The sequence below is a fragment of the Lithobates pipiens genome, unplaced genomic scaffold (assembly GCF_037356315.1).
Source record: "Lithobates pipiens isolate NorthernLeopardFrog02 unplaced genomic scaffold, aLitPip1_a1.2 Scaffold_19, whole genome shotgun sequence".
In the NCBI taxonomy this organism is placed as follows: domain Eukaryota; kingdom Metazoa; phylum Chordata; class Amphibia; order Anura; family Ranidae; genus Lithobates; species Lithobates pipiens.
Window position 1 is genome coordinate 345,125,666 of NW_027507764.1, and position 16,857 is coordinate 345,142,522.

General features: G+C 38.4%; 1 protein-coding gene across 1 annotated transcript in view; it reads right to left on the reverse strand.

The window, feature by feature from the left end:
* Nucleotides 1–16,857, reverse strand: part of F13A1 (coagulation factor XIII A chain) — a 223,360-nt gene that overhangs the window by 145,914 nt on the left and 60,589 nt on the right. The window contains exons 4-6 of the mRNA XM_077492144.1: nucleotides 11,881–12,132; nucleotides 8,554–8,672; nucleotides 5,339–5,446 (exon numbers count right to left, since the gene is read on the reverse strand). Of these exons, the coding sequence (XP_077348270.1) occupies nucleotides 5,339–5,446; nucleotides 8,554–8,672; nucleotides 11,881–12,132 (479 nt within the window). The remainder of the gene's footprint in view (nucleotides 1–5,338; nucleotides 5,447–8,553; nucleotides 8,673–11,880; nucleotides 12,133–16,857) is intronic.

Genomic DNA, 16,857 nt, shown 5'->3' on the forward strand with positions numbered 1-16,857 from the left:
TGAGCTGCTTTATAATATGTAGTAAAGTCTGGAAATCTCAGACCACCCATGGATTTAGGAAGAACTAGTGTCTTTTTGTGTAGCCTAGGTTTTATTTTCCCCCAAATGAATTGTATTACTTTGTTGAATCAATCTAAGTAAATAAGCGGGAATATGAATTGGGAGTGTTCTAAATAAATATAAATAATAAAATTTCAGAAGAATAGACATTTTTATAATGTAAATTTTTCCAAACCATGATATCGATAGTGATGACCAATTAGATAATGAAGTTGTAATATTTTTCAATAGAACTGGGTAATTAGCTGCAAATAAATCTGAAGGATTAGAAGTAAGTTGGACACCCAAATATGCAAGGCTATTATCTACCCACTTAAAGGGTAGTGAATTTTGTAAAAATTGTTTCTTTTTCGTCGAGCGAGATATTTAATGCTAAAGATTTTTGGTTATTAACTTTAAGGCCTGAGATGAGTGAAAATTCATATAGTACAACCATAAGGTTTGGGGTTGGATTAAACTCATCCAATTTGTAGCCTGCATATTTAATATAGGCTTTGGGGTCATGATATAGTGCAGAAATCCATTGTAAAAAATTAGGGCCAAAGCCCCATTTGTTGAGGTTATTTCATAATATCGTATCAAATGTTTTCTTAATGTCTAAAGAGAGAAAACAAGTGGGAATTCGTGTTTTAGCGGCGTGTGACAAAAGTGTTGCATGTCTGGTGTTATCTCCAGCTTGTCGAATTGGGATGAAACCTACTCGGTCACAGTGTATAAGGTTGCCCATAATTCTGTTTAATCTATTATCTAGAATTTTGGCTAAAATTTTTATGTCCAAATTTAATAAAGAAATAGGGCGAGACCAAATTGAATTGTCTGTATGTGGTTTAAGGAGCATGCAAATGATTGTGGTCAGGGTTTCTTTCCTAAAAGAATGACCTTCCAAGAGGGAATTGAAAGTATTTGTCAAAACTGGTGATAAGATATCTGCAAATGTTTTGTAGGAAAGAGCAGAAAATCCATCAGGACCCGGCCTCTTATTCAGTTTCAGATTTTTAATAACTTCAGATACCTCTATAATAGACACAAATTCCTCCAACATTTCCAGTTGTGTTTTAGATAATGCAGGTAGAGATATATGAGAGAAAAACATTTGCTTTAGAAGGATCCAACTCATTGTCAGAAGAGTATAAATTATTTAATTGTGTTTTACATTTTTGTAAGATTTTCAATGGATTGTTTGTGTATATCTCTCTGGAAATTTTTATACGAATAGGTTTGGTTGGATTTTGGCAAGATTTTAGTGCCCGGGCTAATAGCATATTAGGTTTATTTGCATTCATATAAAAGTTATGTTGCGATCTTTTGATGGTTTTAACTGCTGATTCAGTAAGGAACAAATCAAATTCCAGTTTAGCTTTATCTAGTTTTATTTTGGATGAAGAAGAAGGGTTATGTTGGAATGCCATGTAACATGTATTGAAATTTGTTTCTAAAGCGTGGCAGAGTGCTTTTCGCTCTCTATTTAATACATTAGCTTGCTGTAAACATATTCCACGAAGAACAGGTTTGTGTGCTTCCCATTGCGTGGTTGGAGAGATGTCGGGTGTAGAATTATGTTTTAGATAATCTTTAAGTGCAATTTCAATATTGTTTTTATGAACTGGATTTTTGAGTAGAAAGTCTCTTAATAGCGATGTTGGATCTCTTTTTTTTGGAATTAAGGAGGCTATAGAAATGTAAATTGCACTATGGTCAGACCAAGGGATGGAGACAATTTTTGAAGATGTGATTTCTGGTATCATACCTGTGGACAAAAATATATGGTCTATCCTAGAATATGAACGGTGAGGGTATGAGTAATGTGTATACTGTCTATTGGTAGGATTCAATTCTCGCCAGGAATCTACTAAATTATGTTTTGCGATTAGTTTTGAAAAAGATTGTCTGTCAGATCTATGGGTCTGTGGGATTGGTGATTTATCTAAAAATGGAAAAATGGTCTGATTAGAATCTCTGCATAAAATTATAGTACCTATTATATGGTAGTCTATTGTTTGTAATAAATGGGAAAGAAAATATTTAGGATTCTTGTTGGGGGCATAATATGATATAATGGTGATAGCGGTATCAAGTAAATGCCCTAAGAATCATATATCGACCTTCTGGATCTTTAATTTCTTTCATTAGTGAAAATCGGGTATTACGGTGGAATTCTATAAGCACACTGCGTTGTTTCGTGGAGGCCGATGCCATATATACTTGTGGGTAGGCTTTACTAAAGAATTTGGGAGTGGATTGTGTAGTAAAATGGGTCTCTTGAAGACATACTATATGTGCCTTTTTGGATGAAAATCTACGAAAGGCTTTAGTGCATTTGTGTGGGCTGTTAAATCCCTGAGTATTGAAGGATAGGATATTCAATGGAGCCATGGAATTGAATGATCATGTAAGAAATTATTTGCTTCCAGAGTATAGGGGGAAAGGGAGAAAAAGAAAATGCGATTTGCATTCATCATGAAAATATAGCATAGCATAGCATATATATATATATATATATATATATATATATATATATATATATATATATACATTCCTAACATATCCATTGAGGGGAGAAAAAAATCTCCCTCCAAGGGTACATGAGGGTAGCAAGAGAGGGCGCAAGAAACATCCCTGCAGAACATAGAGAGCCAATCATATAATTTTTAGTCTTACAAACAAAAAGCAAAATTTTAAGGCAACAAAAAAGGTGCCCGAGTCAAAAGTGATTTGTTTCAAGTAATTGTATGATGTAAACAGTGGCTGGAAGTCAAAACATTTCGGAAGAGGCCAGCCAAAGAAAAAAAAAAGTGGAAAAGTGAGAGGGTAGCCTCGGTATAAGATATTCATCAATCCATAGAATCAGCCAGATCCGGAACTGGAGATTGTATGCGACTTCTTTTATGCGGGCTGTGATCTTCATCATTCCTGGAAGCAGAAGAGGAATTGCCAGCGGATGAGGACGATTTTTGGCATATGTCGGCAAAGTCTCTGTTTGCATTTATCAGCCCTAAATTCTGTAAGGTAGTTTGCAGGTCCTTGGCAGTCCGGCACAAGTATTTGCGACTTTGAAAAGTGAAACGCACAGAGAAAGGAAAGCCCCATTGGTAAAATATTGCGTTGTAGTATTTGAAGAAGTAGTTTCAAAGTTTTTCTTTTGTTGATTATTTGTGAAAGATCTGTGAATAATTGATAATTATGTCCTTGGAAATTTAAGGAGTCTTTGTTTCTTGCTGTACTTAGCAATTGTTCCTTAGTACGTTAGAAATGTAATTTTGCGATAATGTCGCAAAGTGGACCATATGTTTTTTTTCGGTGTCTATGAACCCTGTCCATCTCAAAACCTTCTAACGGTATAGATGGTTGCAATTCTTGAAAAAGTGCTATCATAGCACCTTGTAAGTCAGTCTCGGATTCGGGGATTCCTCGAATGCATATATTAGAGCATCTTACCCGATTTTCAAAGTCTTCCAATTTGGATTGTAAGATGTCATTTTCCTCTTTAAGAATATCAATTTCTGAGGCAAAGTTTGATGTATTATTCTCCAAATTGTCAACTCTAATTTCAAGTGCAGACGTACGCTGGCCTAATTCCCTAATTTCCTTAGTAAGGTTTGTAGTGATAAGGTCTGCGGTAGATTGTAGTAATTTTTGAAGCAGGTTTTCAATTTGTTTCAATGTTACAGGTGGAGACAAGTCCTTATGTGAAGAAATTTCAAACTTCTCCAATTCTGCCACATTTTTATTAGAAAGGGAATTAGAGAGACTGTGTGCCTTTAATGTAAAATCATCACTGAGTGATGTAGCAGAAGGGGCTGGCTGTTTATTGTGCTCCCTGCGTCTCACCTCAGAGGAGGAAGGCTTCAGTGTCATGCTGCAGTGTTTGTGAGGCGGCCCTTTTTTGCCTGATTTTCCGCTTCATATGCGGCTTTAGACCCCCCCAGAATGACTTCAATATAAGGTAGGGTGCTCTGGGCACTAAAAAATAATATTTAGATGCGGAAGGATAAGTTACCTCCGCCGTTATTTGGCTCGTTCGTCCCACGTGATATGGAGCTCTAAGCCGGCATTACCGCACGGCTCAGCTCCGCGCATGCGCCTCCAGAAACATGCATCTTAATTAGTCACATCTGACCAATTACCTAAAATAGTAAACAGACCAGAATAGATCGCACCGTACACAACACCCTGATTCCCATGCAAGGAGAGCAAATGCAATCACCTGAGATACTCATCATATCCCTGAAATCATTACGGTATCATTATTGTTGTCGCCTCTGTATTATCCATTAGAATTCTGACCTCATTATTAAAAGAAAAAGGGGGGGGTATAAACCAACTCGCCAAGCGGTAGCAGGGCCTTAGAAGGTTACAACTGTAATGCAGGATCAGATATCAAATTTAGCAGAACCACTTGTGTTTTGCGTGTCTAGCCAAGGACCCCACATTTTGGTAAACATAGCTGGTCACCCCCAGCCTCAAAAGTCAACTTATATAATGGGAGAATTTTGATTGATTAGGCAATGCCACAGCTCAATATGTAAGGGTTTAGGCCATAACATAATACAATTATTTTTCTGGCATAATAAAGCAGTAAATGTAAAAACAACTTAGTCTTGGTAGGAAGCTCAACATCTTCAAACACACCCAGAAGGCACCATTTGGGGCTACAAAAATTAGGGAGCTTGAAAGCGTCTGAAATTAATGCAGTGACTGCTGACCAGAATGATCTGGCCTTATTATGGGACCATACCGTATGACGGAAGTCTTCCTGTTCTATTTCGCACTTATGGCAAGTTAAAAATAGTCTTTTAGGGGTAAAGTATGTACGTTGTAGATACCTTGACTGTATCAGGATATGAAAGGTAAATAATTTTTAATATTCGAAGCAAATTCACCCATCTTTCCTGATATCCATACCTTTTTTGTTGAGAAATCACTTTGAAAAACACCCCATAGCAATTCAAGCCGTGGCCATCTTGAGTAAGGGCAGATGATTCATATAGAATTAACTTCTTGGAAACCATCTGCTCTTAGCTTAGACAGGCAGGCAATAGGGCATGCTTAGCTGAGAAAGGCCCTCCTGCTGATTAAAGAGAAAAAAGTTTGCAGTGAAGACTTCTGGGACGTATGTCTGGTTTTGCACGTATTACCCCTGCGCACAGATCTAAACTAAGTTTTAATGGTTAAATGTATCCAAAAAACAAAAATGATTAAAAAAAAAACTTACTTAAGGGTTTACATGATTACATTATGGCATAGTTGGAAAAAAACAAAAGAACAGAAATATACATACGACTGCTGATCCAACACGACTGATCTTGATAGGGTTTCCTCTTCCTGAGAGATCTAATTCAGCTTTGTCCATTAAATATAGGCAAGCATCAAGTATCTGCTCTTCAAACTGTAATGACATTAAACAGAATTTTTCTTAAATTGTCAGACAGAGTGACCCATGAGTAAATATGCTGATTCCCTATTCAGATGTAAGTTATGGTATATTCATGATAACCATTTTTATTGCTTTAGTTTTAAACAGTTTACATCCTATGGTTTTTGAAGGGAATATAAAATTATTATATACAGTATGTTGATCAGGACAAAATCTGAACATATCTTTTTTTAAGAGGTGATAGGAATATTACAAGCACAATACAGGTTACATGTAAATATTTTTTTATATTTATTCTTTCCTTTTTTCACATTAATGCAACCTGCTTTGTTGAAATAATAAAAAAAAAAACTGTTTACAGAGTTTAATGGCTGAAACTAAAAGTACACATACAGATGAATGGGTCAGTGGGGTGACATTTTCTACTCAGACTGCAGACTTTTAATTAGAATGAAGTACACACAAACAGAGGTGAAACATTTTCCATTATGGGTTTTCAGCATTGTTAGGGATCATCTTATTAATCAAGCTAATTTGCTTCAATTATGCTGCTAGCAAATATCAGAAAAACACCCAAAAATGAGTGGGTATTGAGAAAGTTGAGAAAGTTTCATTTATACAAGAAGTAAGAAAGTGCTACACCAGTGGTCAGCGAGTGCAAACAGATGTTTTATTACATAATCAATTTTAAATAAAATCCTACACAATTCAGGGGTACATATGCCCCTCTTCTTTAGGACAAATGCATTGTATGATCTTAAATGTGGTTGGACTTTTGAAATTCATCAATAGTTTCATAATATATGACATTAATTTATGCCACTGGCAGTGTGCTCATTATGGTGCTCGGTTAGAGCAGTTAGAGCTTTCAATTAGAGAGAGACAGCCTGAGAACAAACTGTTTCTGTTTTGCTTTCTGTTTAGAAAACCCATTGTCTTAGGTACAGAGTGTATTACACATAATTTGTAAAAATACAGATTTGATATAAAATAACGGAAAACAAATAAAAAAAAAAGAAGTGTTTAAAAATTAACACTGACCCAAAAACCATTACAGTTTTAGCGATTGATTTTCAAAAGGAGCAATATAGTTTAATGTTTTTCCTATTTTAATTTTTTTATGGAATAATAAAAAATTTATAACATTGTATGTGTAAGCCTTGTACACACGGTCGGACATTCCGACAACAAAATCTGTCGGATTTTGTCCGAAACATGGTTGCGTACACATGGTCGGACATAGTTGTCGGAAAATCTGATCGTACATAACGTAATGATGTTATTTAGTTATGACGGGACTACGTTCAGGCTAGTAGCCAATAGCTTTGGTCTAGGAATTTGATCTGAGCATGCGTGCCACTTTGTCCGATCGGAATTCCCTACACACAATCGGATAAAGTCCGATCGGATCATGTTGTCGGAAAGTTTTATAGCCCAGCTCTAAAACTTTGTCAGTCGGATATTCCGACGGAAACAGTGCGATGGAGCCCACACACAGTCGGATTATCCGACAACACGGTCCGATCTGACATTTTCCGTCAGAATGTCCGACCGTGTGTACAAGGGCTTATAGTTTGTTAAAATTGTATACATACATATTTCTATTTTTTTGTTTTGTTTTGTTAGCATGATAATACTGTTAAAGCTGAAGTTTAATCTGCCTATATTTTACCTTTTAGACCCCTTTCACACCAGGGCATTTTGTAGGCGCTATATCGTTAGAAATAGCGCCTGCAATCCGCCCTAAAAAATCTGCACCATTGTCTGTAGTGTGAAAGCCCGAGGGCTTTCACACTACAGCGGTGCACTGGCAGGACGTTAGGGAAAAGTCCTGCCAGCAGCTTCTTTGGAGCGGTGAAGGAGCGGTGTGTTTACCGCTCCTCCACCGCTGCTCCCCATTGAAATCAATGGCGAAGCGCTGTAATACCGCTAGCAAAACGCTGCTATTGCGGCATATTGCTGTCGGTTTTAACCCTTTCTCGGCCGCTAGTGGGAGGTAAAAGTGCCCCGCTAGCGACGCTATGGGCGGTGTGGTGTGAAAGGGGTCTTAGTGTTGGTTTCTTTCTCCCTCTTTATTGACATACTAATACATTTTAAAAAAATGTTGTCATTTCATATCTTATTTTGGGCCCAATGATGTCATCAGTAGGTTTTTGTGCTTCCAGGTCTGGGGGAGAGGCCAGCAGCAGGGTGCTGTACATACCTTCCTGAAAACATCACAGCACCCTGTCTCAGTACACCCCAGAGAGCCCTCAGACCTGATGCAAGCTTTAGGCTGGCTCCTGGGACAGATTATGCAACTATCAAGATGTCTTAATGGACAGGTGTCAGTTTGGAGGGGTAATAGCTTATTCCCACATGTGATGCTGTGACTGCATGATGTAAAGGACTGAAATCCAATGAAGGAATGTGGCAAGCCTGGGACAGTAATGCCCTGTGCAGACGCTCGTACTTTCCGACGTAAAATTTGCGATCGGATCGTGTTGTTGGAAAATCCGATTGTGTGTGGGCTTCATCAGACTTTTTCCATCGGAATTTCCAACACACAAAGTTTGAGAGCTGGATCTAAAATTTTCTGGCAACTTTGTGTGACCGTGTGTATGCTAGTCAAGTTTGGGACAAAACCCGTCAGAAAAAATCTGATGGATTTTGTTGTCGGAAAGTCCGACCGTGTGTACAGGGCATTATTCTGATGAGGAAAGAACTAGATGATTCTCCTCCAGCTAGGAAAATAACTAGTCTCTATATGATTTTCTGCAGGTTCTAATTCACACTTTGTCAATCTGACAGTGTACAGTAAAATCACAGTAAGAAATTACAGTACATGAAGAGGAGCCCTTGCAAGACTGAAGGTAAAGCTGATGCTTAGCTTTAAGGGATACATACAATAGATCAAGCTGGCTGGAAAGAGCTCTAGAAGGTTTCTTGATGACTACCAACATATAACAGAAATAAGGTGCATAAATATTGATTCATCAATTCAGAAGCTTCCTTTATACACTGCAGTCTATCATCATGTTCAAAAAAAGCTTTCTTTTTTACACTGCGCACATTCCATCAACTTATGAAATGAATATTATATGACGAGCTTCAAGCACACTAATTTACAAGATTCTCACCTGCCCATACTCCCAGGGTCGTCTCTTAATATTATTCAGTTCTCCATGAAAAATTACACCCACGTCATTCATTACATATTCTTCTATTTCCTTTGCATCGTCCATGTAAACAGCATCGTCTATGCAGGAGAGCATGAAAATCAAAAGTTGTTGCAAATACATGTAAACAAATACAAATATACAAATACAAAGGAAATGAATAATAAATACAAGTTTTCAATACCAAGAATAGGCATCCAAGTCTACGCTACCTCAAAAGGATGTATTGATTAGCCATGTTATTTTTTTCATTAATTTATTATAATAAATTAAAATGCGTGTTCACTACAAGATGCTCAAATTTCCATTCGAATAATCTAAGCTATCCTATAACCACTTTAGCCTAGGAACTGTGTTTCATCAGCTGTGTGAAGGTCCAGTGGGATTTAGGAAGGAAACCACTGGCTTTTACAGCTGGGGATCATCACTTAGCAGAGGACCTGAATTAATCAGCTACTGGGCTTCCAGTTCTTCACCAGAGATACTACATTGTTGGAGCTTAAGGGCTTGAAGCAATGTGTTTTTAGATTTTAAGGTAAGCTCCACCCTTATCACTGTTTTGTCATAGCAGTATAGCAATCAAATTTGTAAACTTAAAGCGGAGTTCCGCCTGCAAAAAAAAATAAAAAATTAGAAGTCAGTAGCTACAAATACTCTTGTAGTGCAAAGTGGATTTGCCTTTAGTAAATAAACTATTAAACATCTAAAAGGTAAGAAATATTTGTAAAAACATTTTTCCTAGTATACTGTGTGAATAGGAACACTAACAAACCTGTACAGTAGTGGGGTTTTCCCAAAATAAACTGCAGATGTGGAAATATGTTTTGAGCATTTCACTTCAGTGTATTAATGCAATATGTTCATTATGAATGGTATTTCAACGCACCACACTGGTTGAAAAGAAATACACAACCCTTTTTTGGTTGGCAACGTAGTGCATCATCATGCACAATATGTGCTTTATGGGGCTCTGCAGTGCATTGTGCTCTACTGTACAATGAATTGGGGTGCCATTAACCACTAATGACGCCACAGCACATCACAGAGAGGGGTTGATTTATTAAAGGCATATAGACTGCTTTTTTAATTTTTTTATTCCTTGGTTGTGATTGGGCATTTTTTGCAACATGAAGGTTCAACTTATTTACCAACCTCTAGAGCAAATGCCCTTGCAGAGTGCAACTGTACTTGCAAAGTGCACAGTCTATTTGCCTTTAGTAAATAAACTCCATAGAGCAGATGTGTTGCCATTCATTGTGAAAATGCCCATTAACACCCAAGTATGAATGGACCCTTAAGGTATGCTTGGATTGCAGGCATGCATGTCGATGCTCACATACCTAGCGATCACAATCTCTGCACTCTGCACCCATATAGCTGATTGACACTTATGGTGAACATCCAAATTATTTTTTGTTCATATATTCTTTTTTAATTAATGTGCACTACAGACTGTGCATAGTAACGTTTTTTAAATGGACTAAAACAAAAAAAATAATGTGAACTCTGTATGCATGCATGTGCAGTACAATACCTGTATATATATATGTATATATATATATATATATATATATATATATATATATATATATATATATATCACTGAGGCTTTTTACAAAATAAAGTTTTAAACAGTTTCCTTTAACAATTTATGTGATAACATTTCTTTATGGTATGCTCAACAAAAGTGCACAAAGACCCCAAAACAGTAGAGAAAATCACTTAAAATGTAGGCTACCCATGGCTTAGACAGTATACATTACATTTATTTGCTGGATTGTATATTCCACAGCAAACAACCCCTGTTGGTAAATTTCACATGCATATGCTGTAGCCCACATGTGCGCACATCACAGGTGCATAGTAAATTCTGTGGACATGGAGTTTGCTAGTTTGCTCAGGATGAGTTTGTGAAAGTATGCTATTCCCCTAAAAAGCTTTGAACATTAGTCACCCAACTTGTATTAGAACAACTAGATCAGGAGTCGTCTATGTCTGTGAACACCTTCACAGGAAGCATTTAAATGTCGCTAGATGCCAAATAGAGACTGGGAACATAACAGAGATTATTGTGTCTGTACAAGGACTCCATAGTCACCTGCAGATGGCTGCTGACAAACTAAAAAGTTGTTCATGCATAATGCACCAACATTAATAATAAATACTTCACTGCTTTTCCTTAAAGGATCACAAACCAATATCATAGCCTGATTTCGAGGGACTGTTCCTGATTTGGAGCAATGTCCCTCTGTCCCTCATTCCTCCTTATTTGTCCCTCATTTTGGTCTCATCTATATATTTTTATATAAAATACACTTTTTATCTATCAAAAAGTGTTTTCCAGTGCTAAACCTTTTATCTGATTTCTAAATTGTTCTATTTGTAAATTCCAAAAGCCAAAATAAAGGAATAGTAGTGGTATAAAAATCACTTGTGGGTTTAACCAATCTTGATTTTTTTATACAATCTCCTTTAAAGGGGCGTGGCAAGGGGTGTGTCCTATGCTTGCATACTTTTGCTGATAGGTGTCCCTCATTCCCATCTGAAAAAGTTGGGAGGCTTGCAATATGTAAAAAGTTGGTATTGTTTCAATAGCTGTTGTGGGATTAAAATTATATTGCCCATGAGATAGCTACATACATAGATAGAACAACTAACACAAAGGGTCGATTTATACCTCTTTATTTTGGTGCTGTCACTGTGTGTTAATATATGAGTATGTTAACATGTGTTTCATTAAGGCAGTCCATTTATATGAGTAGACTGCCAAACATGAGAACAAATAAAAATGGGCATGTAGCTTTTTTCTTACACAGTGCTCCACGTTGCATGGTAGTATTTTATCACACAATGTGGTACACTACAATGCATGTGCATTAAAGGTCCATTGGGTTACATCGGCGTGCCATTCAAAATAAATGGCATTGCAGTGTACTAAGGCATATAATGGAAACCATCTGCCTTAGCATGTGGAAACCTGTACATTACTGCAATGGCAAAGTGTAAGTGGGCCTTAAGCCTTTAATTCAGTTACAAAAAAGGCCCACAGTTTGCAAACTGTGAAACTCGTGCAGCAATAAGTGCCCTGGGAGGATGCCTATCACTACGGTCTATAGAAAGGGCTGCATGCTGCAGTCTGGGAGCCCACCCTCATAGCACACTGTTTGTAATTGCAGATATCTGGACTGCACCATTGAGCCTGAAATCAAGATTGCTTATTTTAGTCATATAAGAGACATTATGAATGCGTTTTGCATGCTAAAGTTTCTATTATAATATGTTTCTTACCTTTGCACCAAGGATTAAATAGAATGTATGTATCAGTGTCAGATCTTCTAGGTGTCCTCAAAATACCATACGGGGTTAAAACAGCAACATACATGCGTAATTTGCCTATGATGCAATCAGGAGCTGATAAAATATTCAAGCTGACAGAGCTTCCTTCAATTAGAGTAATTTTTGCTCCCCATTTTCCTTCTTCCAGTTCATCCACAATAGGAACTGGTATATATGTGCCTTTGCTCTGTTGTGGGAAGCGACCTAAAGAAAACAAAACATGGTTACTTTGTCCATGATGAAAATGTTGAAAATAATGTGTAGAATTTGTTAACATTTTTTTTTTTTAATTTACCACTTCATCTGTCATTTATGCAGTTTGAATGTATTTACCTATTTAGAATAGTAGTTTTGCTATTATGTTTGTTGTGATTATTCTGCAAATTTCTTTGTAGATCTGTCAGTCCATGGAAAAAAAATCACACAGTTCTAGAATCCAGGCAAATATGATTAATAATATATACCAATGGAAGAATCAAAACATTTGTAACTAAGCAGTATGTTTGGTTGTCAGCCTGATTATTTCATCAAAAGTCAAAAAAGTAGGAATGAGAACAATGAGCAGAACAGAAAATGCATCACCAAATCTTACTCTCAACCGTGTCAGTATGAGTGAGCCTTGGGTTTACATCAAGCGTGAGTTCAGTGAACTACAAAACAAACTGACATACTAATGATGCTAAATGGCATATACCTGGCCGGCTTCTGTTTATAAACAAACCAGCTGGGGGTCTGTCATAATACCACCACTAATTAACTGACCACTGATTGGCTGGTGTTTGTAAACAAACCAACTGGGGATTCTTCCTCACGTCTTTGAACAAATATACCAGCACCTGCCGCTGCCTGAGTTGTTGCAGCCTCCCTGTCACTGTGTCCATTTTCTGGAGGCTCGGCATTGACCCTCACCCTGTCCATTCTGCCATCAGTAAGTTCCAGATAGCAGCATTGTCTGCAGGAGTCCGAATTCGGGTACTGTAAGTACATTCTCACATCACAAGTTGTATGAGACATGAGAGCCTGAGAGGGACTTGCCTTACCCAGCCCTGATTACCAACTTCAGCCCTGGAAGATTTGTCGTCTTAATGACCAGACCATTTTTTGCGATACGGCACAGTCTCGCGGTCGTGCGACGCTGTACCCAGACAATTTTTACATCCTTTTTTTCCTCACAAATAGAGCTTTCTTTTGGTGGTATTTGATCACCTTTGTGGTTTTTAATTTTTGCACTATAAAAAAAAGCAACAATTTAGAAAAAAAAACAATATTTTTTACTTTTGCTATAATAAATACCCCCCCCCCCCCCAAAAAAAATGTTTTCTTTCTCAGTTTGGGCCGATATGTATTCTTCTACATATTTTTGGTTAAAAAAAATCGCAATAAGGGTATTTGATATTGTTTGGTTTGAGCAAAAGTTATAGCGTCTACAAAATAGGGAATAGATTTATGCAATTTTTTTATAATTTTTTTTTTTTTAACTAGTAATGGCAGTGATCAGTGTTTTTTTTTTGTTTAAATAATTCTTTATTCCATTTTCCTTCACATTTACAAATCTTCATAATACACGTTAGCATTAAAAAAAAGAGTATGTCAACATTACAAAAATAGTGTCTTACAGTATTTACAATAGTTCTTATCTTCTATGTTCCGTGTTTCCTTACATATCATCCCTTTTTATCTCTATCCCCTCCCTCCTCCCCCTCCCTTCTCCAAAACCCTCCTCCTTCATTAACTTACTATTCTACTGCAGCTTTTTATTGCCTACTTTTTCAATATGGTTTTGGGTAATTTACTCATGGCGTGGGTTAAAGTCTACTTTGCCTTTCTTATGTTTAACCACTTGCTTACTGGGCACTTAAACACCCTTCCTGCCCAGACCAATTTTCAGCTTTCAGTGCTCTCACACTTTGAATGACAATTACTCAGTCATGCAACACTGTACTCAAATGAATTTTTTGTCCTTTTTTTCCCGCAAATAGAGCTTTCTTTTGGTGGTATTTGATCACCTCTGGGGTTTTTATTTTTTGTGCTATAAATGAAAAAAGACCGAAAATTTTGAAAAAAAACGCATATTTCTTTGTTTCTGTGACAGAATTATGCAAATTATTAATTTTCTTCATAAATGTTGGCCACAATTTATACTGCTACATATCTTTGGTAAAAATAACCCAAATTAGTGGATATTATTTGGTCTTTGTGAAAGTTAGAGAGTCTACAAGCTGTGGTGCGAATCGCACAAAATTGATCACATCTGATGTACTGGTGGCCTATCTCGCTTCTTGTGACCCGAACAAGTCAGGAAAGTACAAATACCCCCCAAATGACCCCTTTTTGGAAAGTAGACATTCCAAGGTATTTAGTAAGAGGCATAGTGAGCTTTTTGATGTTGTCATTTTTTTCCCACAATTCTTTGCAAAATTAAGATTTTTCATTTTTTTATTTTTCTCCACAAAATTGTCATTGTAATAGGTTATTTTTCTCACATACTCCTCCTGAGTATTACAATACCACATGTGTGGGACTTTTTCACAGCCTGGCCACATAGAGAGGCCCAACATGCAGGGAGCGCCATCATGTGTTCTAGGGACATAAATTACACATCTAACTTGTTGACTACTTATTACACTTTTGAAGCACCAGGACAATGACACATGACACTGATGACAGATGGCACTGATACATGGCAATGATGACACTTATATGTGGCACTGATGGCACGTGGCACTGATGACAGATGGCACTAATATGTGGCACTGATGACAGATGGCACTAATATGTGGCACTGATGACATGTGGCACTAATACGTGGCACTGATGACACGTGGCACTAATACGTGGAACTGATGACACGTGGCACTAATGCGTGGCACTGATGACATGTGGCACTAATACGTGGCACTGATGACAGATGGCACTAATACATGGCACTAATACGTGCCACCGATGACAGATGGCACTAATACGTGGCACCGATGATGCGTGACACTGATGACAGATGGCACTGATAAGTGGCATTGATGACACGTGACACTGACAACAGATGGCACGTGACACTGACAGGTGGCACTGATGACAAATGGCACTGATACGTGGCACTGATGACAGATGGCACTAATACGTGGCACTGATGACAGATGGCACTATGTGGCACTGATGACACATGGCACTGATGACAGATGGCACTTATACGTGGCACTGATGACAGATGGCACTGGGGACAAATGGCACTGACAACAGGTGGCACTGGGGACAGATAGCACTAACAGGTGGCACTGGGGGCAGGTAGCACTGGGGTGGATGGCACTGGGGTGGATGGCACTGGGGCGGATGGCACTGGGGCAGGATGGCACTGGGGTGGATGGCACTGGGGCAGGATGGCACTGGGGCAGGATAGCACTGGGGCAGGATTGCACTGGGGGAGGATTGCACTGGGGGAGGATGGCACTGGGGGAGGATGGCACTTTTTTTTTACACTTTTTTTACACTTTTTTTATACTTTTTTTTTTTTTTACACTGATGGCCGCTGCAGCCGTTCATCTCTCCCCTCTCACACTCTGTCTGTGTGAGGAGGGAGAGCGGCGCTGAGAGATGATCTCATATGTTTACATATGAGATCATCTCCCATTGGACACGCCGATCGCGCTGTAAACGGCCGCTGTGATTGGCCGTTTACAGCGATCTGTGTTTGCCTGTCCCCGGGGGACACGGCAAACACAGAACTTCCCCGATGCACGCCCGCGGCGGCGCGCATTGCGGAAGTAAACATTAGGACGTCCAGGGACGGCCACCCGGACGAAAGCGCCTGCTCTACGGCCGTCATTCGGCTATAGGGTGGGCGCAAGGTGGTTAATCCTGTCTCTCTCCTTCTCCTTCCTAGTCTATAGAGTACCCCATTTCATTTACCCATGGCTTCTCCTTCCATATTAATTCACTGATGACTTGGATCCATTCACTCACCAATGGAGCCCTCTCCGCCTGCCATCTTTGTGCTATTATTCGACGCGCTTGAAATAGGCAACATATAACTGCCACTGTAGTGCATTTTTGTTCTCCCGGCACCTTCCTATAGCCCAGCACGCAAAATATAGGGTCCATTTCCAATTTTATCTCAAAGGTTTTATTTATAGTTTCCACAACTCCCCTCCAATAGCGAAACAACTTTGGACATCGCCATATCATGTGTATGAGGTCTCCATGTCCCCGACATCTAGGGCACCTGTCATAATTTTTCCTACCAAACAGATATAATCTCTTAGGTGTATAATAAGCCCTGTGTACTAACATCAAATGCGATATTTTTTGTGGGGGAGAAACTGATATCATTGGCCCTAATTTCATTATTCTCCTTCACTGCTCATCTGATATTTCCCCTGTATCCTCTTCCCCCCTCCTCTTTTGGTTCGGGTGATCAACATCCTTATTAGAATTTATGCATAACTGGCTGTATATTACTGATATACACCCTCTAGACTTATCCATTGTAAATAACTTCTGAAATAGAGGTGTTTTGTCCCACACTGGCATATGTGCACCAAACTGGGCTGCTAGAGCATGTCTCAACTGTAGATATCTATAAAATGATTGTTGTGGTATATCATATTCCTTTTTTAGGTTGGATCAGCCTAGTTATACCCTGCCTTTCCCATATTTTAACCTTCCCTATTGATAGTAATTCCGGTAGATTTTTATTATCCCACAAAGGTGTATATTCTGACAACCCTGTATACCCCATTAGTGTTTTTACCATTTTCCATACTTTGCCCACCATACTAGTTATGGAGTTTTTATACTGAAAGGAGTCTGCTTCTAATACCTCGGCCACGGTTTCATGTAAAGCTCCTGTCATCATTATCCCTCCGCTTAAGTTTCTTCCAGTTCCTGAGTCACAAACCGCCAGATGCTGCAGCTGCGCCGCCAGGTAATAATTCC